General features: G+C 36.2%; 1 protein-coding gene across 15 annotated transcripts in view; it reads right to left on the bottom strand.

The window, feature by feature from the left end:
• Positions 1–27,160, bottom strand: part of GOLGA4 (golgin A4) — a 119,919-nt gene that overhangs the window by 28,739 nt on the left and 64,020 nt on the right. For 10 of the 15 annotated variants that reach the window (XM_005546640.4, XM_005546641.4, XM_045386481.2 and 7 more), the window contains 7 exons: positions 20,948–21,126; positions 17,343–17,474; positions 14,671–14,826; positions 8,848–13,082; positions 8,140–8,261; positions 7,584–7,714; positions 1,540–1,653 (listed from right to left, as the gene is read on the bottom strand). In XM_005546640.4, the coding sequence (XP_005546697.3) occupies positions 1,540–1,653; positions 7,584–7,714; positions 8,140–8,261; positions 8,848–13,082; positions 14,671–14,826; positions 17,343–17,474; positions 20,948–21,126 (5,069 nt within the window). The remainder of the gene's footprint in view (positions 1–1,539; positions 1,654–7,583; positions 7,715–8,139; positions 8,262–8,847; positions 13,083–14,670; positions 14,827–17,342; positions 17,475–20,947; positions 21,127–27,160) is intronic. The other 5 variants (XM_045386480.2, XM_074031677.1, XM_074031679.1 and 2 more) reach the window with 2 other exon arrangements.

Below are 27,160 nucleotides of genomic sequence, written 5' to 3'. Positions count from 1 at the left end.
CGATCTCAGCTCACTGCAACCTCCACCTCCCTGGTTCAAGTGATTCTCCTGCCTCAGCCTCCCAAGTAGCTGGGACCACCGGCATGTGCCACCATGGCCAGTTGATTTTTTTTTTTTTTTTTGGTAATTTTAGTAGAGATGGGATTTCTCCATGTTGGTCAGGCTGGTCTCGAACTCCCAACTTCAGGTGATCCGCCCACCTCGGACTCCCAAAGTGCTGGGATTACAGGCATGAGCTACCACACCCCGACAAATTAAGGCTATTTTCTTACCTTTCTTATGACACAAGATAAAGGACTCAGAAGTCCTTCTTAATATCTCATAATGTTTCAATACTCTATGGCATCCTGACCCAAGTTAAAATGTTACTATATCCAATATTAATACTTTGATACTAAGGAAAAGTTAGTTAAAAACATGTATTTTCTCAAAAGAAGTAATATATAATAGCACCTGGAATACTCAAGTCATGACTACATGACTAAACGGCAAAAAAAGAAAGAAAGTAAAGAAAATTTAAACACAACTAACCTAGCTATTAAAGAAACAGAAAATGGTCCTCTCAGCTTGCTCAGTGCTTACACCTGACATATGCCTACTAAGTGACAGAGAAGGAAAGCTCTTTTTAGAGGCCCTTTCTCTGCACTGTGGGTAAGTCATCCATGTAACTGGTTGTGTAAAAAATTGTTATCTGGTAACTGACATTCTGTAACAAATCCTCTCCAGGATAAAGTCATAGTGACCACCCACTTTCCCATTACCCGCAAGACTGTGCTATGAAAAGACCATCCTGGATGAGTGAGAACATTTTAGGCAGTAGAAAAGTACAGTGGCAGCCTGCTCCAACTGTGGGTGTGTGCTGCTGAGGTGCACAGCAGGACAAGAAAGCACGGAGTAAACATGGTCTACCTTTCATAATGACGATTTTACTTAAGGATTAGGACTCTCTTAAAAAAAAAAAAAAGCTTAGATTTGCAAGCCAGTTCTCTTTGAATTCAGTCCGATTTTCCCAAATCATCACATTGTATTTGCATCTGGTCCATTGGCCAAAAAGAAAAATTGTTTTTCTTAATAGTATACAACTAAAAACACCATTTTTATGTGACTACAACTAAGGATATATTACAGAGTAGGATATAAAATTAACGTGAATTTTTAGCACAAAAACCCAAAAATCTAAACGTATTACATTTACGATGGACTATTTTTAGCTATGCTCCAGAGTTGTAAGATTCACTTTCCTCCGCTATTGTTTCCATGGAAAAGATGGAGAAGCATTGGTATAACAAAATGCCTAGGCTTTGACGTCTGGTAGATTTGGTTTAAATCCTCACCACAACATTTATTGTGTGAGCTTGAACATTTTATTTAATCTCTTTGAACATTAGTTTATCTGTCTATAAAACAGAGGTAAAAATCTCAAAGGGTTTTTGTTAGGATTAAATGAGATAAATATGTATGTATGTTAGTAGGCTAGTCAAATCACAGAAATGACAATGTTTTCAAGAAACATGTGCAGCAAACTCAAACTCCTCTCACATTATCATTGCCAGGGTTCTCCTCCTGCTCTAGCTTTTGCTGATATTTCTTCTGCAGCTCCTCAAGTTGAGTCTGCAGGTCCATTACTTTTGTGGTCATTTCTTCTTCACGAGCCTTTAGGATTAAAAAAAAAAAAAAAAGAAGCAGCGTTAATAAATGAACACATCAAAAAAGCACTCTGGAGAGGCAACATGGTGTAGAGAAAACTCTCTCTGTAAGGAAATAAACATTTAAGTTTTTGAGACACACACTACTGTTTTTATTTTAATTCATTATTGTGCTCTAAACACCTTCCTTCATGCCTCACTTTAAACTCCAAGCCCTTTCCAATGCTCATTATTCATAGGATATCATTTTTCTCACCCTCACTCCCTCTCTTCTCATCCCAAAAAGCTCATCAAGCTGTTTATTTCCCCTTAAACTAGGGTTCCCAGGTTTAAGCAACAATTAGGTATATAACAGAATTGTGACAGAACTACAATACATAGCCTGTGTTTTAAGATTTCAGCCTTTTCTATATTGGAATTTGATTTCTAGAAAATATTCATTAAAATAAAGTAGTAGATATTTTTATACACAACACTACCCAATCAGATGGCAATTTACAGATCACAGAAGTTACGGGGTTTTCAGTTTTCTCACCCTCTTTAGTTAGGCTGCATAAATCAACAGAGAGTCCTTTGTTCTAATTTGACAAGCCTGCACATCTCCTATATATCCACCCCTACCAGTGGTTCTCTGAGGTAAAATGTTCTACTAAAATCTATTTTTGAAAAAAAAATTAGTTACTGTCCAATGTGCTGGTAAGCAACGTAATGACTTCCTTTGCCCCAAACTGCAAAAAACAAACAAGGCTGAATTAGAAAGAGCAATACGTGACTTATTGATTCAATATTCCTACTTATAAAATTTGGCATACGAACTGTCCTCTCTTCTGTTTTGACTGCCCTGGTAAAAGGCTGTTTTCCATCCTTACATTCCTTCATTTGTCTTGGTCATTGCCATGATTTATTGTACAGAGCAACCCAGACTTCTCTTTATTCTTATAAATCTTGCAATAACCTTTGTGCTAAAATAATATTTGGAATTGGAATATTGATCTTATTTGAGTAATGAGGGCAAGTGTTTGCTGAGCAAGAGACTTAACAGGAAAAACAATCACAAACAGGTATCGGATTTAACAGATCCTGACTTGCCAAAAACAGAAACATCATTCTCAAAAACAAATGCAAACATAGGCCCTATGGCACAAAATAAGGCAATGAATCATAGGACATTTGGAAAATCTAATTTTAAATACCACTTTTCATGAAATTTTCTTAGACTTAATTGCAAAAACAAATCCCTTTTTTCAACATAAGTATAGCAGAGATCTCTACTAGATATCCTCAGATATCTTAGATATCTTCCCACTGAGGCACACATGAATTTGGCCTCCACCTCTAAAACACCATCAACCCATAATTGTTGTAAATACGTCACTGCTGTCTTGGTTTGTTGACATTTCTTGTATGGTTGTGTCAATGTGGTTTAGCCTTGTTTGAAAGAATAACCTCTAGAGCTACTTGTTTAGTCACGCTCAGTTTCTAATATGACAATTAGCTATGTCTGACATTTCCTTTGACAACTGTGGGATACTAATTCAAAGCAATCCCCCCAATAATTAGAAAAGAATCTTTGATGTGTCATTTCTAATTGAAGTAACAGTTATGTAGTTTCCTTTATAAAGGCCTTCTAGTCTTCTTTTAAGATTAAAAAAAAAAGTATATTATTGCTTTGAAGTAAAAACACTAAGAAAAACTATGTTGAATCTTTATGTATATACATGACAGGTTATGCTTTGAAGACTAGTTATTATGCCAAAACAAAATCACTAAAATACAGTCAGTGTTAAAAAGAAACCAATTTTGTATCTAATGCAGCCTTTTGTATCTAATGCAGCCTTTTGTATCTAATATAGTCTCCAAGTGAGACTGCTCTGAGATTGAGATTAGGCACCCTTACTTGTGAGTCTCCAACTTGTAAGTCACCATGCCCTCCTCCCAAATGAATTCCACCATGTGTCACCTCCTTCAAATTTATCAAGTGCTAGTATGTGCCAGGCACTAGGCCAGATTCTCAAGACTAGAGAAGAACAAAATCTCTTCTCTAGAGGGATGCTTATAATCTAAGGGAGAGGATAAATTTATTAATACATTCCTACACACATATGTGTATATGACAAAAATCACATAAGTAACAAATATAGATGAGCACCAAGGAACATAGATGCAATTAATTATATTTAAGAGGTTTCAAAAAAAATGAACAAGTGAAAAAACAACATAGAAAAGCATATTCAAAAAGCTACCTTTTGAGTAGGAAAGGGGAAAAAAATAAGAATATATTTCATTTTTGCTTGTTTACATAATGAAACACTGGAGTATAAGAAACTAATGGTTGCCAGTGGAGGGAGAAGAGGGAGAGGACACAGAACACAGAGAGGAGGAATGGGTACAATTTTCATTATACATATATGCCATCTCCAAGAATACTTTTTAATATTATTTTAATCTTTAAGCCATGTGAATACATTTGATTCAAAAATTTTTTCTAAATAAAAATAAAAATTAAAAATTTTAATTTTTTTTTGTTGTTGTTCTTTTGAGACAGGGTCTCACTCTGTCACCCAGGCTGGAATGCAGAGGCACGTTCACAGCTCAGTGCAGCCTTGACCTCCCAAGCTCAAGCAATCCTCCTGCCTCAGTCTCCCAAAGTGCTGGGATGACAAGTATAAGCCACTGAGCCCAGTCACACACACCTGCTCCCCAACATTTTTTTTAGCCAAAAGAGAGATGGTAACGCCTGCATTATTTTATGAAGCCTGAGAATGTGATTTTAGGCACACAGAAAAGCATGTACAAAGGAAACATCTGGAGAAGAACAAGCTATGGTTGAGTTTGGCTGGAACACAGAACAAACTGGACGAGGTATCACTGTGACAATGGGAAACCACTGCACATATTTAGGAGAAGTAATAAATTCACGCCTTTGTTTCCAGACAGACAATAACTCTGACAGAGATGACTATGTTAGGGAAAAAAAAAACTGCAGTAAGGGAACTAGGTAGGACATTAATACAACAGATCGGGCCAGATGAAAAAATGGCAGCACAGACTGTGGTGGCAGCAGCAGAGTTCAGAGAAGAGCAACAGGCAACATGACTCTCAGGATGTTTCAAACCATATCCTGTGAGCCCATTATATGTCAGATAATTATGCTGGGGAGAGAAGCAGATTTAATGACCAAATAGGTACATGAATATATATGTGTATGGTGTTTAGAGACATAGGAAGTGGGAACTAAAGATGTCAAAAGTTTCCAGCTTCTTCAAATGGAGGAATGGTAAGAATGTCATTCAAAGTAGAAAAATGAAAATGTGCCTGTGTTCGAACTTGCTATTAACAAATCACAGAATTATTTTAATAGGTGACAAAAATGCAGCATTCTACAATGTCATCACTGAGACAAATCACCAATCTGATAATAGCTTTTAAGGGGTAAAAAACACTACTACATAATACATACAAATCCCATACGAAATTCCAATCCCAGAAATTTCTAAATGAGAGAGTCATAGAGACTATGTCTTTGAATCAAAGCAATATGGTGTTTGCTGAGAACTGCTAATAGCCCTTTTTAGTAGTATTTGCATTTTTAAAAAAATTTCTTCAGGATAAGGTATATCTGGGGATATCTGGATGGGGACTGGCTATTTAATTACAAAGTCAGTCCTAAGTCCTGGCAGCTGAAAGTCTAAGGCTATACTGTTCAATATGGTAGCCACTAGCTACCCTAAAACTGTGGACAGTGAGAACTTGAAATGTTGCTATTCCAAATTGAGATGAAATGTAAAAACACAGTGAATTTCAAAGAATTTATATGTATGTATATATTTTTAATATTGACTACATGTTGAAATGATACTATTTTGGTTATATTGCATTGGTAGCAGATATTATTAAAATTAAGTTTACCTGTTTCCTTTTTTTCTTAAATGTGTCTACTAGAAAATTTCAAATTACAATATGGCTCACATCTGTGGCTTGCTTTTTTTTTTTTTTTAAGATGGAGTCTCTGTCGCCCAGGCTGGAGTGCTGTGGCACAATCTCGGCTCACTGCAACCTCCGCCTCCCAGGTTCAAGCGACTCTCCTGCCTCACCCTCTTGAGCAGCTGGGATTACAAGCACATGACACCACATCTGGCAAATTTTTTGTATTTTTAGTAGAGATGGGGTTTCACCATGTTGGCCAGGCTGGTCTTGAACTCCTAACTTCAGGTGATCCACCCACCTCAGCCTCCCAAAGTGCTGGAATTACAGGCATGAGCCACCGTGCCTGGCTGGCTTGCATTATATTTCCAAAGGCAGTGCTGGTCCAAGGCACAGGAAGGAACTTGGAAAAGAGTCCACGCCAATCCCTTGCCCACCCTCCACTTCCTGTCCACTTGCTCTACTACTCTAAGCCTGAAGTTTGAAGGACAATTTCATTAACTTCCCTAAAATACAGCAGATTTTTAAGGAAGAACCATGTCAAAGGGTATACAGTAACCTGTCTCTTTGTTCCCTCACCTTCTACCTAAAAGGTCTGTCATGACTCTAGAATAAAGTCTACCATCTGCTACCCCACACATCCCAAGACAGAGAAATAGCTCACAAAAGGGAATTCTAGAGCTATGGCACAATTTACTCCCTGCAAATGAATCTCCCTGACTTAATTATCCATGATATATAACTGAATTCTCTAAGTTCCTTTGTTAGGAAGAAGTTTTTTTTTACAAAATGTGTAAAGCTAATGAAGAATCACTGCTCTACCACTCACTATGTAGTTTTAGCGAAATTACTTAACTATACTGAGCTGGCTTTTCCTTCTGAAAAACAAAAACAGAAGAAAAAAAAAAGTAGAACTAAACTAGCTTTACTGTATCTTCCAATTCCAACATTCTCTAGGCATTCAAGAAATAATACTGTTTTTTTAAACTTAGCACATATATCCTCTATGGAAGTATAAGAAAACGTGAAATTATTTAAATCTTTTCATAATGATATATAAAGCTCAAGAATTATAAAAGGTGGCATTTATAGGTATGTGTTATATCTTGGAATTTTAGCCATTTCAATTACATTTAAAATAATTATTAGAATCTGTTCCTGACTCAGACTTCTGCTGACATAGTCAGTTAAGGCATGATTCTTTGATTTATAAATTCTTAATCACCAAAAGATTCTCAGCATATAGTGAAATAAGGCTTAGAGTAACTACAGAATCTGTAAGCCAACCAAAAACAATTTATATTGTGTTACATTTGAAAATGTTTTCTTAGAGTCCAAAGTACTAACTAGCATTTATGATTTATCTTCATGGTATATCTTCAGGGCTTATCTTATTTTGCTAATGGCAATGCATTAGTGGCATATTCTACAAATTGCAACATGGCATAAGTAGAGTAAGTACTTTGAAATAACCTTCCATTAAATATAAAAGATTTGGCTTACAAATTCCATTTTTTCCCAGTTTTTTTCTCTTGAGACCAATACAACCTCCACATACTGGGTAGAGATAAAGTTAACTGGCCCTCCCAGAAAGATTCTAGCTAAGTTAAGCAGCCACATTTAAATATACACTCACTACCCCATTACTTAGACTTCACTGAAGCACAAGGTCTTGATTTTTAGTCTGGTTCCCTCACAGTTCAGTCAGACTCTGTGAGGCAGATGGGAAAGAAACTATTCTTTCTTTTAGTATCTACTGTTGCTTCAATACTAGCAACAAGGGGACTGTGCTGCCAGGTTAGCAGAATCTCATCAGGAAACTACAATCCTGGCAGAAATCAACTCAACTTTATAAATCTGCATATAACAGTACTAATTTGAATAATACTGAGTCAAAAAAAAAAAAACCACTTTTCGTTCAAAAAAACACATTTGAAAAGGAAATCTTCGGCACTACCACGAATCTATTACAGCTAAATTTCAAAAGTGAGAGAGAAGAAATAAGGTACAAACATCAAGGATTTCTTCATATCTTTTGGCTGTTCGTTTTAGATCATCATCTTTCTCGGCAATTTTTTTAAGTAACTGATTTGTCTCTTCTTGATGGCTTTCTAAAAGTTCAGCCTCCACCTCCTGGGCCTTATCTAATAAATAAAAATGGACACAGGCAACAAAACACATTAGTCAAGAGTTAATATTTACATCTCAGTTTCAGTAACAATTCTCATTCCAATTAATTTTGATATTTAATTTTATATAAGCATTGTAAGATGTTTAATGAGACATCTAACTCAACAGTGATCAAACGTTTCCTTTCCCTGAGCAAAAGTGTCTTTACAAGGTAATTATTTAGCTAATATTTTCCGATAGTTTTACCTGCTCCCCCTCTCCTTAAGGTAAGTCATTGCCAGGCAGGGCAGGTTCCCAATAGAGAACGTTATTGGGCAAAGATTTCTTCTTCTCCAGTTTAATGACTTAATGCACTTACCACAAAGTGCAAAAACAATAAGCTTAAATTATAGCCTCTGCTGATATAATTGTTCCTTCTGGAACTTAAACTTTTACTTACTGATAGTTTCTTTTATGGTCATTTCCAGCTCTTGCTCCTTTTGTGCCAGCTGCGTATTAAACTCCCTCATCAGCTGTTTTAATGTGGAATTGTGCTTCAGTTCAAGATCTTCCTGCTCCTGTCTGAGGAACAAAACTTTACAGTTAACTGTGGCCACACAAAGAACAAGCTGCAAGCTGCAAGGAACTACCTGGTCTTCAAAACAGTGCATTGAGTTCACTGTATGAAAACATTTTTGAGAGAGAGAGAGAGAGTGTGTGTGTGTGTTGTGTGTCCAGGTACAGAAAACACTTCTGGAAGGACACATCAACTATGATTACCTCTAAGGGAGTGGTCCTAGGGACCACAGAATTTTTTGTTTTCCATTTTAATTTTTTTTCAAAACACATCTATGTTATATAATAATACTGCTAAGACTAAAAACAATGAAACGAAAAGAAAATAATTACTTGGATATGTCCCTAATAACCAGAATCTTGTACACAAGAAAAGGTTTTTCTCCCCTAAATGGACATGGAATAACACTGTCACTTGCCCTAAATTGTTTTTACTTCTCCTCATATTTAACATACTGGATTTATGTTTAATACTTTGGGCTGGTGAAACTTACCCAAATAATTTAAAATAACTGTATTAGGCACACACACACAAAAAAGGAGACTTCATTAAGGATTGCCATAAAAATATTCAAGCTGATATAAAACTTACTTGATTTTCTCTTCCCTTTCTTGTTCATATTCTTTCTTTAGTATTTCCAATTCTTGCTGATGTTCCTTTCTCAACATTCGAAGGTCTTTCTGCAGTCTAACAACCTCCTTGCCCAGTTTCTGTTTCTCCCGTTCTGCCCCTGCTAATTTAAACTCCAGGTCATTGTGCTGGGCTTCCATGTTACTAAGCAATTTGGGTTGGACCAAATGTGATTTGGACTTTTCGTCAGTGTTTTCTTCCAAAAATTCTGTGGGTTTATTTTTTCCATCCATCTGTTGTAAAGCCTGTAATTTTTCATATTTTGAGGTCAACGCTTCCATTTCAACTCTATGTACTTCTTTCTGTCTTACTAAGCAGGAATCCAGCTCTTTTATCTTTTGCTCCAAGATTTGACAGGTTAGTTCCTTCTCCTGGAGGATTTTCTGGACGTCGTCAAACACATTTTCCAAGTTTTGCTTTGCCTGTATGTTATTTTTACCTTCTTCTTCCACATGCTGGGATACTATCAAGGAATATTTCTTGTTTTTTTCTTCAAGTTCTTCTTGAAGATGACCTATCATAACTTGATCTTCATGTTGCTTTGCCTCAGCATGTTCTAGCTTTATTAAGAGCTCCTGGTATTTGCACTGCATTTCAGAATGAGAAGAAACGGTCTCTTCTTTTTCCTGCCCTACCCTGGGCAATAGCTTTTCTTTTTCAGTTAAATTTCTTTGTAAAACACTGATTTTTTCTTCATGTGTCTTCTGCATACAGCCTTGGGAATCTGCTTCTTCTTGTTCAGTACAAGCTGCCACATTTTTTGCTGATCTGGGTACAATTAATGTTTCTGATTGTGAACTTTCCACTGACTTAAGTTTTTCTTCCAAGATGTGAACTTCCCTTTCTCTTTCCTGCAATTTTGTATTTAACTCACTCAAATGGCTTTCTGTACCTTTTTTATACTGCTCTTCTTTCTCTTCCATTTGAGATAACAACTGCTTCTTAATGGCAGCAATTTTTTGTTCAGCTTTTTTCTTCAACTCTGCTAATTTTGCAGCACTTTCTGACTCAAGCCTATCTTCCAATGCCTTTAACTCCTCCTCTTTGCTTTTCACACTTAAATTCACATGTTCTAATTCTTTCTTCTTAGTTTCAAGTTCAGCTTTCATGGAATAAACTTGGTTTTCAAGGGTTAAGATTTTTTCTTCAGCTTCTTTAACCCTGTTGTCCTTTTCCTCTCCTAACTCTTGAAAATGTTGAAGTTTCTGAACCAATTCTTTGTGTTCAATATCCTTTTGTTGATTGTAATTTTTAAGAACTTCATTTAAGGACTCTATTTCAATCGTTTTCTGGGTAATATGGTCCTCTAATTCCATAATTCTTGCTGTTTGAGTCTTTAACTCTGTTTCTAAATTACACTCCTTTTTCTCCATCTTGCTCTTCTTGTCTTCCATTTCACCCCTTAAACAATCAAATCTTTTATTTTGTTGATCAAGGTCTTCCTTCAATAAATTTATCTTCTCATCCTTTTCATGAGCTTCCTTTGATTTTAACTCAAGCTGAATCTGCAAATCTTTAATAGTGTTTTGATGCTGTGTAAATCTTGACTGTGCTTTCTTCTTCCATTCTGAGAATTTACTGGACCAGTGATCTACCTGCTCAAGAGCAGAAATTTTCTCTTTACTCAGAGTATCAACTTTTAAAGATAAATCTTGCACCTGATCCAGCAATTCATGTTTTTCTTCATCATATTGCTTTCTTAGTGATGAAATGGCTGCTTCTTTTTCGGATAGGCTGATACTATTTTGAAGCTGAACATTCAAATCAGTTAGTTGTTTACTAAGACTGCTAATCTCAATTTTTTTTTCTTTAAGCTCTTCTTTCATCAATGTGACAGCATTGATGTTTTCAGACAACTCTTTCTTCAACTGTGTTATACAAGACTCCTTTTCAGAAGCAGCCTGTTGCTGATTGCCTCCTTCCTTCTGTAAGGCTTCCTTTTCTGTTACAAGACTTTCAATATCAGCCTTCATGCTCTTAATTTGATTTTCTTTTTCTTCTAACTGATGAGTAGCCTGTTGAAAAGAAGTATTTAGTGCATTCTGTTCCTCTGTCAACTGTCTAAGCTGTGCTTCTAATTCAGAAACTGTGCAAGTTTTAATTAACAGTGCCTCCTTAACTTTAGTTGTATGGTGCTGACAATGAGAAATCCTAGAGAGAATGGCATTAGTTTTACTACTACTAATGTTGATTAGCTCATTTGTTTTAGCTTCTAATAAGGCTTCAGTTTTCTTACAGCAAATATCTAGCTGAATCGCTAGTTCCTCAGACAGTTTTTTAAATTCCAAGCTCTTGTCCTCTAGGCTTTTGTTACTGCTTTCATGTGAAGATTTCAAACTCTGGAATTCTTCATCTGTGGTTTTCAACTTGCTAGTCAACTCAGAAACTTTCCGCTTATCTTCTTCCGCCAGCATCTTCAGTTCAACTAGCTGCTCTTGAAGAAAAGTATTTTCCTTCAGAGAATTATTCAAGTCAACCTCCAGCTTTTCAAGGTCGGCTTTCAGTTTAGTTTCATCTTGTGCAAGAGAATTCACATGGGCAGACTTCTGCTTTAACTGTTCCTGTAATTCATTTAATGTTGTATCCTGCTTAACACCTTCTTCCTTCAGCCATGTTATTTCCTTGTTCATCTCTTCTTTTTCACACCCAAATAGGAGGATCTTCTGTTTCAGTTCTGCTACCTCTTGTTCTTTTTCCTGTAATTGGATTTCATGTATTTCTTGAAGTTCTTCAGCTTGCTGATTAAGTTTCTTTTCCCAGATTGATATGACATCATTGAGTTCTCGTTGATGAACCTCCATAAGACTTTCTATTTGTTCCTTTTGGTTTGTTTCCAGTCTTGACACTGCATCACTGATTCCAGCTGAGTTAGCCTGTGCCATTTCCAGCATTTTGGCATTAAACTGTTTTTCTTTCTGACTAAGTTCTAGAACAGTATTTTCAAGCTCTTTCTTAAGTTTGGCTTCCTGATCCAGTAATTTTTTCTTTAATGTTTCTTGCATCTCCTTTGCTTTCTGCTTAATTTTTTCCATCTTTTTTTCTTGGTTTTTAAATTTGGTTTCATATTCCCCATTCAAAATATGAATACTGTCCTCCTTGGCTGACAATTTCTGTGTGAGTATCTCAATTTCTTTCTTCTGTCCTTCTCTCATTTGTAAAATCGTATTTTCCTTTTCCACCAAGATTTGTTTTGTCTGTTCCTGTTCTCTGTTACTATCTTCAAGTTTGGACTCATAGACTTGGGTTAAAGATTTTACCTTTTGCTCCATTTCACTATTCTGTTTTTCAAGTTGCTGCATTAAGTCCTGCACCTGGATTTTGTGAGCATCTAACTCAGTACAAACATCTTTCTTTTGTGTTTCAACTTCAGCTACCTGTTTGGTAAGAAGAATTCTTTCTGTTTCCAAATCCAACAACTTCTGCTGCAATTGGGCCAACTGTTCCTCATATGCTTTTGTCTGCTCATGTGTGGCACTCTGGTAAGACTGAAAAACATCCAGCTTAGCAGATGCCTGCTGGAGTTCCCCTTCAGACCTTTTAATATCTGCCTCTAAATTTTCTACATGAGTCTGATGCTCTTTCAAATGCTTGTCCTTTTCCTTCAACAGAAGCTCAAGTTGATTAATTTGATCTTTTAATGCCTTCTCAGTCCTCTGGATAGATACCTCGTGTTCTTTAATGATACTGTCAACTTGCTGCTGGTGATGATTTTTCTGTTTATCCATCTTGGCCTCTAATTCCTGCTTCATTGTATCTGTTTGATCTTTCAGAACAGAAAGTTCCTCTTCTAGCTTGTGACGGGCTTTTAATACCTCTGACAGTTCAGAAGATAATGATTCTAGTTCTGTTTGTTTCACGTCAAGCTTTTCTAAAGTCTTTTCATTCATTTCTTCTATGTGGGCCTGGAAGAGAATCTCTTTGTCTTTCAACAATGTTTCTTTTTCTTGTTCACACCTTTCCCTAAGTTTTTCCATTTCTGTCTGATATTGTTGCTTTAAGACTTGGAGTTTTTCAGTCCAAAGGGCATCCTGCTGATGCTTAAGGCTTTCCAATTCTGTCTTGTGTTTTTCAACCATGACTGTAATCTCCTTATTGTGCTTATTTTTTTCAGCTTCTAGATGAACAGCCAAATCTTTTGACTGATTTTTGTTTTCTTGTAAGCTTTTTTCCAAAGAACTTTCCAATTCAAGAATTCTCTGTTAATTAAAAACAGATGCATTTTTATTAAAGTACGTACTTACCTATTAGCAATGATACACAGACATGATGTCTACCACCTACCTGAAGATCAAAATTTACATAAATAGCTTAACATATCATACCAAACACTAGAAAGAACAAAGAATCTGTGCTCAATTACTAAAGGAATCATATAACAAAGAAAAGATTATGGCCAGGCACGGTGGCTCACGCCTGTAATCCCAGCAGTCTGGGAGGCCAAGGAGAGTAGATCACTTGAAGCCGGGAGTTTGAGACCCAGCCTGGCCAACATGGTAAAGCCCCGTCTCTACCAAAAAAATACAAAAATTAGCCAGGCGGGGTAGCGTGCGGCTGTAGTCCCAGCTACTCGGGAGGCTAAGATTGGGGACCCTTGAACCCAGGAGGCGAAGGCTGCAGTGAGCCGAGATCGTGCCACTACACTCCAGCCTGGGCAACAAAGCAAGACTATCTTGAAAAACAAACAAAAAAAACAACAAAAAAAAGACAAGAAAAGAAAAGATTATATGCTTAACCCAACTCATAGTTCCAGCCTACATACTATTTTATTATTCTCATAATTTTAGAAGAAAAAGAACGTATGATTTTTCCACCTTCAAAATTATCATTTAGAAGGTTCTTTCTTTTTTCAAAAAGAAGGAACTTGCACAAATTTTAACAAAGATTATTATTATCTCATGAAAATGTAATTTTGACTCTGAAGGAGTTAAGTAAGGCAGACCCACAAAATGTCAGAGCTGGAAAGGTCCTAGGGTCCTAAGGAATTACTGAATCTAATCTCTTCATGAGACAGGTGATGAAATTAAAGTACAATTAAATTAAAAAGCTAACAAGTAGAAGATCTAGGCCTCCTAAGTGTCCATTTCACCCACCATGGAACCTTTTGTAAGTGTTCGTAATGGAAAAACTAAGGATGGTTTAGAACTATGAGTAAGAAGTATGGCTGTTTTACTATCTAAACCAGAGGAAAAAAGCTAACAAGTCTAAACATCGTCAGTTTTCAAAACAGGTTGTACATTTCAAATACTGCTAAGGAAAGGGTCAGACAGGGTCTTTAAAATGTACACTCTGAGACATATATACAAATATGTTCATTACAGGACTATGTTTAGTATGGAAAAACTGGGGAAACCAAATGCAAAACAACACACTAGTGTAATTAAACTGTGATATAAGCAGAGACTGGATTACGTTCAGGACATGGCATAAGATAAACCTGGACAAGCAGGAAGGTGCCAGAACAAGTACTGCCTACAAAATGAGCCCACTTCCTAGACATCAAGGATGAGCACGCAATGGAGATGCTGCAGGGTCAGTGAAAAGCGGCAGACTCAGTGGCTGACAGAAATATAGCTAGCTAAAGGCAGAACCAGGAGCACCATGTAATAAACAGAGCCCAAAGCCAAATCCACTCCCATGCATAGCTCACACTATCTAAAAATGAAGGGCACGTATACATAAATCTAATCCAGTAATCTTTGAAACTTTTTACTGACTAGAGAGATAACAAATTTTCATATGCAAATAGTTTCACAACTCCAGAATCTGAGTATCATTAAAACTTACAGTTCTGTAAGTCTCTGCTTCTTGCTGAAGGTCCCGAAGTTTATTTTCACTTTCTGTGAGGATTGCTTTTTTCTGCAACTCTAACTCTTCTAGGGCCAAAGATTCTTGCTGTTCTTTTTCTTGGCTGATCTTCAAATATTCTGATTGACTCTTTTCCTGTGCCAAAAATAATTAATACCACCTTAAATGCATATAAATCTTCAGCATTCACAAAGTACTTCCCCAGGAATCATTCATTTCTTTTGATCTGCACCCAGCCCTGTTGGATAGGTAATGTCATCATCTCTCTCCTCCCATGCTCTAGTCTATACAAACAAGGCACTATGGTTTTTCCAGTGGGGTAATTGCCACAATTATTACTGATATGAAAAATTATGTTCCAATAACCCCACTATGTCTGCTATTTTTCCACTACTTAAATGTTTTACAAAACACTGCTGAATGTGAAAGGTCACCAGAGTTCGGTATTTCTACTCTAGGTCTAGAAACCAGATTTAAGTTTATACAGTTTGTGAGAAATACGTCATTCAGAAAGGGACCCCACATGGAAAATCAAATTGAAATCAGAAGATTACTTGTCAATATATGGGTAAGATCAAGACAATATCTATAAAACAAAGCTACATTGGTTCTACCACCCTACTAATACTTAAAAGCTTCTCTGATTGTCCTTACCATGTATCAATATTCAATTTAAAGTGTTTAGTGTTTTGAGAAGAGAAGCTTTAGAGAGTATTTTTAACAGTCGATTAACATATTAAATGTTAATTTCTTAACTGAACTCCAATTAAGACAAGTGTACTTATCTATACCTATTGCTTAGAGCAGATATTGCCAACGGCAATACTTTCAGTTCATTGTACTCAAGTAAAGTGCACTACTTTAATTAAGGAAAGATTTTGTACCATATTATGAGTCGGTTGATAAGAAAATATTAGTTTCCATAGCATTGATTTTAAAATATCCATTTAAATATATTATTTAATGTAAACTATATTTTAAATATATCTCTATATGCCCATAAAGGAGGAAATTTTAATAGTCCACTGAATTAAGAAAAGGGCAGGCACAGGTACCCACACATGTGTATATGAAGGCTGGCTCAGTGTCCCCAAAGGTCAATTACCCCAGCATGAAAACTCAGAGTAGGCCCTTGTGACAGGCATTTTTAGTGTTATTTATTTCCCACTTTGTTCCTTAATTTTTTGCCCCTATTTTTAATTTATGTTGTACTGTTACAGTTAAGTATTCTTGTAAAATGCTTTAATTCTTTTCTGGATCAACAAAGAAAACAAGTATGTGGCCATATATGTGTAAATTTCATGACCACAGACACCCAATCATACTGTAAATCCATGTGCCCCCACAAAGCAGGTTAGAGAACTTGTTAACTCAATTCAAGAATCACTGCTGCTAGAAATTCTCGGGGCCCCAGAAGCAACTAAGAGTGAAGACAACAATATATGTAAGAAAGAAGATTAAAATCTAAAATACTATTTATTATCCTTTTACACTGAAAGCATTTTTGAGTTACACATATTATCTTATGGATAATAACTTCATACAAAAACGTATTACATTTTTGTCACTAACACTTTTTTATGGCAACTTATGTAAAAGGCTTTCATAAGTGAAGAAAAATATTTTTTGTTTTAAACTTTCAAATTACGCTATTTTAAAAAATCTTTCAACAAAAATCTCAATCTGCTTTTCTGGTTTTTGTTAGTTCAGGAAGTTTTTAAATTTAACTCTATTTTTTAAGCCATCATATGGACTGAAAATTAGTACTGAAATTATTCCACTTAAAATAAAAATTACTTGGCCATTTTTATTTCTTATTCTGTAAAATACAACTCAGCCAAAATTTTCTCAGACTTGAGCTCTGGGTACACTCAGTCTGATGAGATTTTTGACACTGTTCTTGAATTATGCACTCTCTTCTTGAATTATGCAGTCACTAGTTCAATTAATCTATCTTCTCCTTTTCTTGTCCCTAATCATAGCCTACTGCCAGGTGGGAGGGACGGAAAAACAAACTGCTTAATGAAAGTGTGTTAATTATACTGAATATTGACAATTAAAGAGAACTATAAATATTGAAAGAAATTGTTAAAAATTTTTAAATGTTTTAAAAAGAAAGTGTGGCCAAGCACAGTTGCTCACGCCTGTAATCCCAACAATTTGGGAGGCCAATGTGGGTGGATCACTTGAGGTCAGGAGTTCAAGACCAGCCTAGCCAACATGGTGAAACTCCATCTCTACTAAAAATAAAAAAATAAAAATTAGCTGAGCTTGGTGGTGTGCACCTGCAGTCCCAGCTACTTGTGAGGCTGAGGCAGGGGAATCACTTGAACTGGGGAGATGGAGATTATGCAGGCTGCAGTGAGCCGAGATCTCACCACTGCACTCCAGCCTAGGCGATGGAGCGAGACTCTATCTCAAAAAAAAAAGAAAAAGAAAGAAAGAAAGTGTGTTAGATCAGTAAATTTAATTTTCACATAATACCAAGCTAATAAGCTCTGACAGCTTGCCTACTCCCTATCCTCTCTTTATACCCAAACGTCAAGGCTGCCAGTAGTCTGACCTCTAACTGGAATGCAACGGTGAGAGGATGATAACTTTGTAACTCTGAGAAGTATATCTAGAGCAGAAAAAAAAAAATAGGCACTTACAAGAGCTACTTTCATTTGCTCCTGAAATTCCCTTTCTCGGGTCTGAAGCTTCTTGGTCAGTTCCTGCTCTTTTCTGGCCAGCTCCTTTTCATGAAGCTTCTGTAGCTTAGCAATTTGTTCTTCTGAGGATTTCTGAAAATGAGCCATATAGATAATATAAGGACACCCAGAATAAAATATGTAACTCCACAACTAAATACTATTATAATTTACTCAAACTAATAACTTTTTAAGAAGAAAAAAATCATATTCCTCCTAAAACACATTTCCTACACAGATCAAAGTCATAAAAGCCATGATAGTTAAAAGAATAACCAGTAGTTTTCCTCTTATTTTAAGACAAGTGCTGCTGCTGCTGCAATAGACTTCATTTCCACATCTTGCAGGGATGTTCCCTACAAGTCAGGATAGGGGAGCACAGCTGAGGAATAAGGATGCTCTCAGAGAGGGCACTACACTGGTGAAGGTGCGCCCTGGCTGCACCAATCAAATTATGCCCAGCTTTCCAGGCTTGTACTATTTATTAAAAGGTACAGGCCTTGTTCTTTTTTTTGGATAGGAAACCTCAATCTCATAAAAATGTCAAATCTCCTTATATAAATCTAAAAAGTTAATATATAAAAAAAAAACCAGAATGGGGGAGCCCACTGGACAAAATAAACATGGAAGAATAACAAACACTATTCCAAGAAATAAGAGTAATAAGCAGCAGCTACCAAATAGCATATTATAAAATTAGAGTAAACAGCTGCACATGGTCAGACAAAGCAATAGAACAGCACAGAAAATGAAGGAAAAAAAACCTCACATTTAATACTTTAATAATTTAGTGTGTATTAAAGATAACATAGGCAGGGCATGGTGGCTTATGCCTGTAATCCCAGCACTTTGGGAGGCCAAGGCAGGAGGACAGCTTGAGCCCAGGAGTTCAAGACTGGCCTGGACAAAATAGGGAGATCCAGTCTCTACAAAAACAAACAAACAAAAAAAGAAGATAATATGGCATATCGGAGGGAGAAATGTGGATTACTAAATAAATGATTTAGAGACCATTTAGTAGCCATCTGGGAAAAATTTAAGTTGAATCCTTATCTCATTCCTTACACTAAATAAATTTCAGTTGGATCAAAGATGTTAACAGTAAAAAAAAATGAAAGCATGAAAGTGCCAGAAGAAAAAATCAAATTTTTAAAAATGATCTCAGGACTGAATATGTGTTTAAAAAAAAAAAAAAAATCCAGATAACATTTAAAGAAAAGCCTTATAAATTCAACTACAAGGAAAAAAAAATTTCTACAAAAACAAGTTGTAAAGTCAACAAATAACAAACTGAGAAAACTATTTGGCTAAAAGGACCTATGTCCAAAGGGCTAATTCTCATAAACAAAGAGCTTCTACAAATCAATAAAAGACCAATAGCCCAATAGAAAAGTGAGTCAAGGATTTGGGCAAATAACTTAAATAGGAAAAATATGTTTATCATACAGGTAAGAATTATATATATTAGAATGATAATTTTTTAACGTATAAAGTTGGAAAGACAAAGTTAGATAATGCCATCTTTATGAGGGGGGAAACATATTCTAACACATTGCTTGTGAGGGTATAAATTGTCCTCCACAGACTTCATAGCAACTAGGCAACAATTAAAAATACGTATAGTCTTTGCTTGAGTAATAGTCCCCTTGTAGTCATCTACCCTAAAGAAATACAAATGTGAACAAGTATGGATAAGAATATTCACAGGCCAGGCACAGTGGCTCATGCCTGTAATCCCAACAATTTGGGAGGCCGAGGCAAGTGGATCACCTGAGGTCAGGAGTTTGAGACCAGCCTGGCCAACATGGTGAAACCCCATCTCTATTAAAAATACAAAAATTAGCTAGGCATGATGGCACACGCCTGTAATCCCAGCTACTCAGGAGGCTGAGGCAGGAGAATCGCTTGAACCTGGGTGGCAGAGGATGCAGTGAATCGAGATTGCACCATTGCACCCCAGTCTGGGTGACAGAGCAAGACTCCGTCTCAGAAAAAAAAAAAAAGTGATAATTTGCAATAGCAAAACCAGAAAACAATCTAAGTATCTATCAATAGGAAACTGATTAAATTACAGGATATTCATACAATGAAATCTTGAGCAGCCTTTAAAATAAATGGGGTATCACTATGAATTATCAACTACCAATGGCTAAGGAACAATCTCCTAGAAAGATTAAGTGGAAAAGCAAAATATAGAACATTCTATATAACATGCTATCTTTTGTGTTTAAAAAAAGAAAAAACTGAATTTTTAAAAATGATGTCAGGATTAACCATGTGGTTTTTAAGTTAAAAAAAAAATCCAGATACCATTTAAAGGAAGCCTAATAAACCCATCTATAAGGAAAAGAAAAAAAATTAGAGGAGAAAAGAGAAATTATATACACAGGCTATCTATGGGAAATATACTCAAAAAGGAAAACAGCACTTTTCTGTGGGAAAACAGGGGAATCTTTTCACTATATACTTTATATCCTCTGATTTTTATACCATATGTCTATATTATTACCTTTCAAAATAATACATTATTTTTAAGTTGTTGGAGTCCATGGTAACATTACTTATCACATCATATGACTACTTTAAAACTTAAAATACAGTCAGGCAGTTATAGTTAAAGCCTTATATATCCAATAATTGGCCACAAATAATTTCTACTTTGAAAATTACCTACAGTTCAGCAGGAAGAAGAAAATGAAAAGAAATATAATTTGCCCCCTCAATGCTTGTTATGCACTCATAAGTAAAATCACAGAAACCTTACCATGAGTTATAGAAATGCATACTGCAACTCTGAAATCCAAGCCTCATCTATTCAGATCTATAATTTATCTTGAGCAATTTTAGTGGCCATAATGAAATATCAAGAATATAAATGGGGAGTCAGTAAAGAAATAGGATAAAATAAGCAACGTGGCAAGAAAGGCAAACATGACAGGAGGAAAAACAAGCAAAAAAACAAAGCAGAAAAAAATGGGTGAGGAAGGAAGCTGGGAGCAGGGAGGGGCCATGATGATGTCATGTTCATATTTCTGAAAAATTGAAAATCTATGGGATTTTAAAAATTCATTAATTTCTAAGAGATCTTTCCAAAAAGCTAACTTTTAAAGTAAGGTCTATCTATATTAAGAGTAACCAGAACATTAAGTAATAATGATCCTTTAAAACATTTAAACAATCTAGTCCCTCAGTCACTACTCCCTCATTCCCTCAACACATACTAGGCAAGTACCTTCTTGGCCAAGTTCTTTGGAGGATATGCTACTGAAGCAGCTAAGTAGCCTATCTTCAAGGTGCCTAAGCGTCGGGGAGCCACAGAACAGTTAAGGCACATCTCAGTTTATAACATAGTCCACTGGAGAGAAAGCAAAGCTTAAAAGGTTCCAAAGAATTACCTAAGTATTAAATGCATTTATCTATCAAAATTTGTACTATATCCTGAATATCAGGAAACAGTCAATGTCTAAAATACAAACAAATTCTTCTTTACAGTCAAAGAGTGTAAGGAAAAATACACTTAAATTTCAAATTTGTTGTAGCCCATTTCATTACAGAATTATTCTTACTTTCATTACATCAACAACCTCTTGTTTCACCCGACTTAATTCCTGTTGAAGACTGATGCGTTCCTCCTCACTTGTTTTTTCGATAGTTTTTATTTGTTCATCCATTTCTGCTTTCAGTTTTCTCCGTGCTTCCTCTGTTTTTTGGGCTGTACTCAAAGCTTTTTCAAGTTCCTCAAAAGCTATAATGAAAACAGCAGAAATCAAGTATCTCAAGAAATATCACTGAGCTAAAGTGTTTTACATTCAATTTTTGAGAACTAAGAGCAGCAGTAGCAGGACAGCTTTAAAAACTCATCACTGTTCTAAGCCAAGAGATATTGGAGTAGTTCAACAAAGCCACAAGAAATGTTCAGTCACCAAAACCAATTTATCACTCAGTTCTGGATTAGGATATTAAGACTGTTTATATGAGTCTAAGTTTAGAAGTTTGGAAAAAATAAATGACTGAAGGCTCTCCATTCTCTACCAGTTTCTTTATGGATAGTAAATTTAAAGAAATGAAGACTTGTCCCTATTTCTGTACTGTATAATTTCAATTGCTTTTTGTTTGCTCTATAGTTCTTATCATCAATAATTATGTAATACTATTATATACTCACTATGACACTTTTAAGAACGGAAAAACTATTCTTAGGCATATTTTATTTTTAAAAACTTCTTAACTATATAATAAAAGAGCAGAGATTTTTGTTACTTTTTTAAACATTTACTGGCTGAATATTTTGAAATGAAACTTACTATCTGTATAAGTTTCAAACCAGAGCTGTTTCCAGGTGACTGGAAAGAAATCTTTACCTGATTCAACAGTATTATAGAAAGGCACTACCACAGCAGGGGGTTTTTGGGTAAGGTAAGGAAGAATTCAGACTCTGCAAAAATAATCATCTTGGCTAGAGTAGCAGGGTTTTTTTTCGTGAGAGAGAGAGAGAGAGAGAGAGAGAGAGAGTGTGTGTGTGTGTGTGTGTGTGTGTGTGTGTGTGTGTGTGTGTGTGTGTTTGAGACGGAATCTTGCTCTGTCACCCAGGCTGGAGTGCAGTGGTGCAATCTCAGCCCACTACAACCTCCGCCTCCTGGGTTCAAGCAATACTCCTGCCTCAGCCTCCCAAGTAGCTGGGACCACAGGCATGCACCACCATGCTTGACTAATTTTTGTATTTTTAGTAGAGATGCGGTTTCACCATATTGTCCAAAATGGTCTCAAACTCTTGACCTCAAGTGATCCACCCACCTTATCCTCCCAAAGTGCTGGGATTACAGGCATGAGACACTGCATCTGGCCAGGTCTTTAAAGAGGCCAAACAGCTCAACATTATCAAACAAAATCAGATAGGACGGGTGCAACAGGTGTGTAACTTGGCACCAAAAATACATACATGTGACTGGGCACAGTGGCTCACACCTGTAATCCCAGCACTTTTGGAGGCTGAGGCAGGTGAATTACCTGAGGTCAGGAGTTCAAGACCAGCCTGGCCAACATGGTGAAACCCCATCTCTACTAAAAATACAAAAATTAGCCTGAGTGTGCAGTAGCACACTCCTGTAGTCCCAGCTACCCGGGAGGCTGGAGACAGTAGAATCACTTGAGTCTGGGAGATGGAGGCTGCAGTGAGCTGAGATGGTGCCACTGCACTCCAGCTTGCCTAACAGAGCAAGACTTTGTCCCCAAACAAACAAACAAAATACATATGTGTGTGTTTACGTGTATTTGTGTACACAGATGGTCCCTGATTTACGATGCTCTTGGATCTGTCAACTTCACAACGGTGCAAAAGCAATACACATTCAGTACACTCCTCCACTTAATAATAAAGTTATATCTGGATAAGACCTTTACAAGTTGATACTGATATTTTCAACTTACAATTAATTTATCAAATTCTAACCCTATCATAAGTCAAGGAGGATCTGTATATGCCTTTATATATGTGTACATATATGTGGGTTGTATATGTATGTATGCATGCACACACACACACACACGCATTATTAGCATAATGATACCCTAGGAAAGTCCTACTGCTACTGCCATCCTAGATTATTTCCTTTAGTCCTCACAGAAGTCTCCAGACTTCCCTCTACCATTGAGATGGACTATAAACAAAACTCAGTTTTCAAGATAGGTTTGTAATCCTACCAAGAAACATATGCCCCAGGGAGACAGTCGTTTATTGGCACATATAACATTTTCACTTCCAGTGGTATAAGAAATGTGGGAACTTCAACCTATGGCAGCTCAGGAAAAAAGGCCTTCATTAACAATTTGGTTTAACACAGTGGTTTGGGTACAGGAATTGCAAACCTGAAGACAAACATTTATTCTAAAGCATTTTCTCAAAGGCAAAATTGCCAAGAGAAGAGTGAATTCTGGTAACAACTGGGAAATGCAACTTAGTTTGCTCAATCATTTAAAAAGTAATTTATCTGACAACCATATACATTTTTTTTCTTTTGAGATGGAGTCTCATTCTGTCACCCAGGCTAGAGTGCAGTGGGCACGATCTCGGCTCCCCGCAACCTCTGCCTCCCAGGTTCAAGCGATTCTCCTGCCTTGGCCTCCAGAGTAGCTGGCACTACAGGTGCCCGCCACCACGCCCAGCTAATTTCTGTATTTTTAGTAAAGACAGGGTTTCACCATATTGGCCAGGCTGGTCTCAAACTCCTGACCTCGTGATCCGTCGCGTTGGCCTCCCAAAGTGATATCTTTTATATAAAAAGCAAATCTATCCAATTTATTTATTTTATATGCCCAAAGTATAAAACTGATACTCAAACACGTCTAAATTTCAAAGGAATATTAATTAGCTGAAATCATTTATAAAGATTCCTATTGCCAGGTGCAGTGGGGCTCACGCCTATAATTCCATCACTATGGGAGGCCAAGGTGGGAGGATTGCCTGAGCCCAGGAGTTCAAGACCAGCCTAGGCAACATAGTGAAACCCCATCTCTACAAAAAAATTAAAAATTAGCCAGGCAGGTTGGCTTGTACCTGTAGTCTCAGCTACTCTGAGCAGCTGAGGTGGGAGAATCACTTAAGTCTGAGAGGTCAAGGCTGCAGTGAGCAGTGATTGTACCACTGCACTCTAGCTTAGGTGACAAAGAGAGACCCTCTCAAAAAAAAAAAAAAGAAAAGATTCCTATTCTAACTTTACTGGCATTTGCCTGCAAACCCCAAGATGATAATCCTCAGATATAAATATGTTGGAAACAAAAATGGTGTCTTTGGTTTACATATTCTTTTACTATAAATTCTGATGTCAACCATACAGAAAATACAGAAATAATGAACGCTTACTACTAACAAGAAATTAGTTTCCTCACTTAAAAAAATCAGTCAAGAAATAATGAATGCTTACTACTAACAAGAAATTAAGTTTCCTCACTTAAAAAAATCAGTCCAGTAAAGTGACTAATTATGGGAAAGATTCTGAAACAAAGTGCTTACTGCCTAATTAGTTTGTGTTGAAGGTTAAATGCTGGGGGAATGAAAAAAGGTATGATCAATGTCTTTTAATACTTAGATGTCATCAGTACCTTTTCATTATTATTCAGCATATAAAACTGCATCTCAGCATTTCTGAGTAATTCACAAAAATATCTTCAATCAGGCTCTGGAGAAACTGAAGAGTTCTGAAACCCTTTCAGCAAAATAAGAGTTTAAATGAAAATCTTTTGTCAATTAAGTAAAATAAAACAAAACTATGTAGTCAAATCTAGTGAATTTTTTTGTTTTCATTTTTAAAATTCCAGAATCCAGCACAGTATAAAAAATAAATGTAATGTTCTCACCTTTTCAAACAACAAAAAATCCATGCCACAAGTTCCTGTTTAGATATAATTTTCTGCTAATTAAGTTTTCTAATCACATTCAATAAATTTCAGGATACTATTCTATATAGAGTCTAATATTAGTGTTTAATCCACTAAAACAGTTTGTCCAAGTCACCTTATTATCCATTATACAATGATGAAAATAGGATGGATTTGGTTTCAAAGTTCTTTTCATCCTAATTTAACCCTCTCTCCTACTTTCCAGTACCATGTCAGGGAACCAAATAATTTCACACCTAGAAAGAAACCATTGAAATCTTTCATTGAAATATGGTAACTGAAGCATCCAATTTTTCCTTCAGATGATAAATCAACCTGAATATATAAGCCTGATGATAGAACTTTAAAATTGGATTTAAGCAACGATCCTTACCTTGCAATATTTTTAAAAACTAAGAATGCTGATATGGATCAAGCTCCGTTGGGCAATAATATTTCTTACTAAAGCAGAATTTCTGAACCAATCAATTACTAATGGCTTTTAACTCTCAACAAAATGCAATATGTTATACTTCTTTCTGACACAAAACTCACTGCTTTCTACCTCCCCATCCTGCTTTAAGGAAATGTTAAATAGCCAAAAAACTGGTGGGGAAAGGCATTAAGATTTTATATATATATATATATATCCAAACACAGAAAACGTATTTCAAACCCATTATGGATTCTACACTGTATCACAAATGAAGCCACTTCCTCACAGGAAGTCTGCCTCCAACACTGATTCTCATCACAATGTTTAAGGAGGATATACCAAGAGTTTACTTACTACCCAGAAACATCTCACCTGACCTTGTAATTCCCAGAAATGGCGTCCACAGCCTATAATATTATAAAAGTGAATTCCCTACTCTTTCCAAAGTGAAAATAGAATTTTAATGTAAGTACTAAAAAAGTATGTTCAAAATGTCTAGACAATTTATCTTTCAAATTCCCAACAAAAGATAAGTGAGTGAGGAGAAATAAAGCGTGCATCAGCCACAGCTGACAAGTCTTCTGCCAACATGCAAGAGTGCATGGGAAAACCACAGTCACGGCACACATCAATAGGAAGGCTAAGCATGAACTGCCACAGAATCTTGCAAGAACACACTGTGTTCTTCCAAAGCAAAATTCAATGTATCTCAGGCAATTTTTATTTAAAAAAAAAACCCACACACTTTAAAAATACTTTTAGGTCAATTTTCAATGAACTGTAAGTATGATCCTCTGTCAGTTAAGTAAAATGCAGGGCAGACCCTTTATTGCTAGCTCCTCACTTTCCACTTCAGATGAGGTTCACTCACATCCATGGGAATTATAAAAATGGGCAAACGCTCTCTATAAGGGTTAAATGAGAAAGGTTGGCAATCTGTAGCTCAATAATCCAACCATTCAGTCATCAAATACATACATAGCAGCTGTTTACCAACTGCCAAGCATATGCTAGGTATTAAGTGACAAAGAAAATATTTCACAAAAAGATAGCTGAAGTAGTAAGAAAGGGGAATAAAATAACTAATCCTTAGATACAGCTAGGAAGAATGTGGCATTGTTTTTGCTACTCCAGCACCTCTTAGAGGATACTCCTCATCCTGAGTATCCTAATCAATTATAATAAGAAATGCCAGAATTCTGAGATTTCATGTAGCATTACTATTTTGTTACACTGTCCCAAAGAACACTTTACTACATGGTTAAGAAGACCCACTTCTACTCCCAGTGTAGGAAATAAACAAAAATGCAGAAGTGTGAAAAGGCTGTTAAACTCTAGATTAACTGATGATCCTAACAAGCTGGTTAATGACATGAAGAATAAGTAAGCCAATGCCTGTCTCTATCCCAGCAAAAACAAACAAACAAAATGAGTGAATGAAAAGCACTACAAAATGAATGAAATACAAATTAACAGAAAAAGCAACAAAAATAATTTTATCGGAATTCCCACTGAATCATCAAGCCTCTTTGGCAAATAAAATCAAAGTCTACAGCAGCAGTTCTCAACATGTGGTCCAAAGATCCTGGGGTCTTGAGACCCTTTCAGAGGATCTGTGAGATCCTCCCTTTTCCAAATAAGTGTCTACATAAGACTAGATTTTCTTCATATATTTCAACCAAAATAATATATCACAACGGATTAAATGCAGAAACAGGCATGAAAATCCAGCTGCATTGTATTAAGCCAAGCAATGAGATAACAAAAATGTAAAACAAGGCCATTCTTCACACTAAACCTTATTTTGGAAAATACAGGTAGATTTCATAAAAGTATTTGTGCTAACATGTAATGGATTTATAAATGGTTTGTTTTTTGTTGTTTCTTTGTTTGTTCTGAGATAAAGTCTTGCTCTGTCGGCCAGGCTGGAGTGCAATGGCACCATCTTCAACCTCCACCTCCCAGGTTC

This window comes from Macaca fascicularis, chromosome 2 (assembly GCF_037993035.2).
Source record: "Macaca fascicularis isolate 582-1 chromosome 2, T2T-MFA8v1.1".
In the NCBI taxonomy this organism is placed as follows: Eukaryota; Metazoa; Chordata; class Mammalia; order Primates; family Cercopithecidae; genus Macaca; species Macaca fascicularis.
This window is presented reverse-complemented; position numbering and strand designations above follow the sequence as displayed.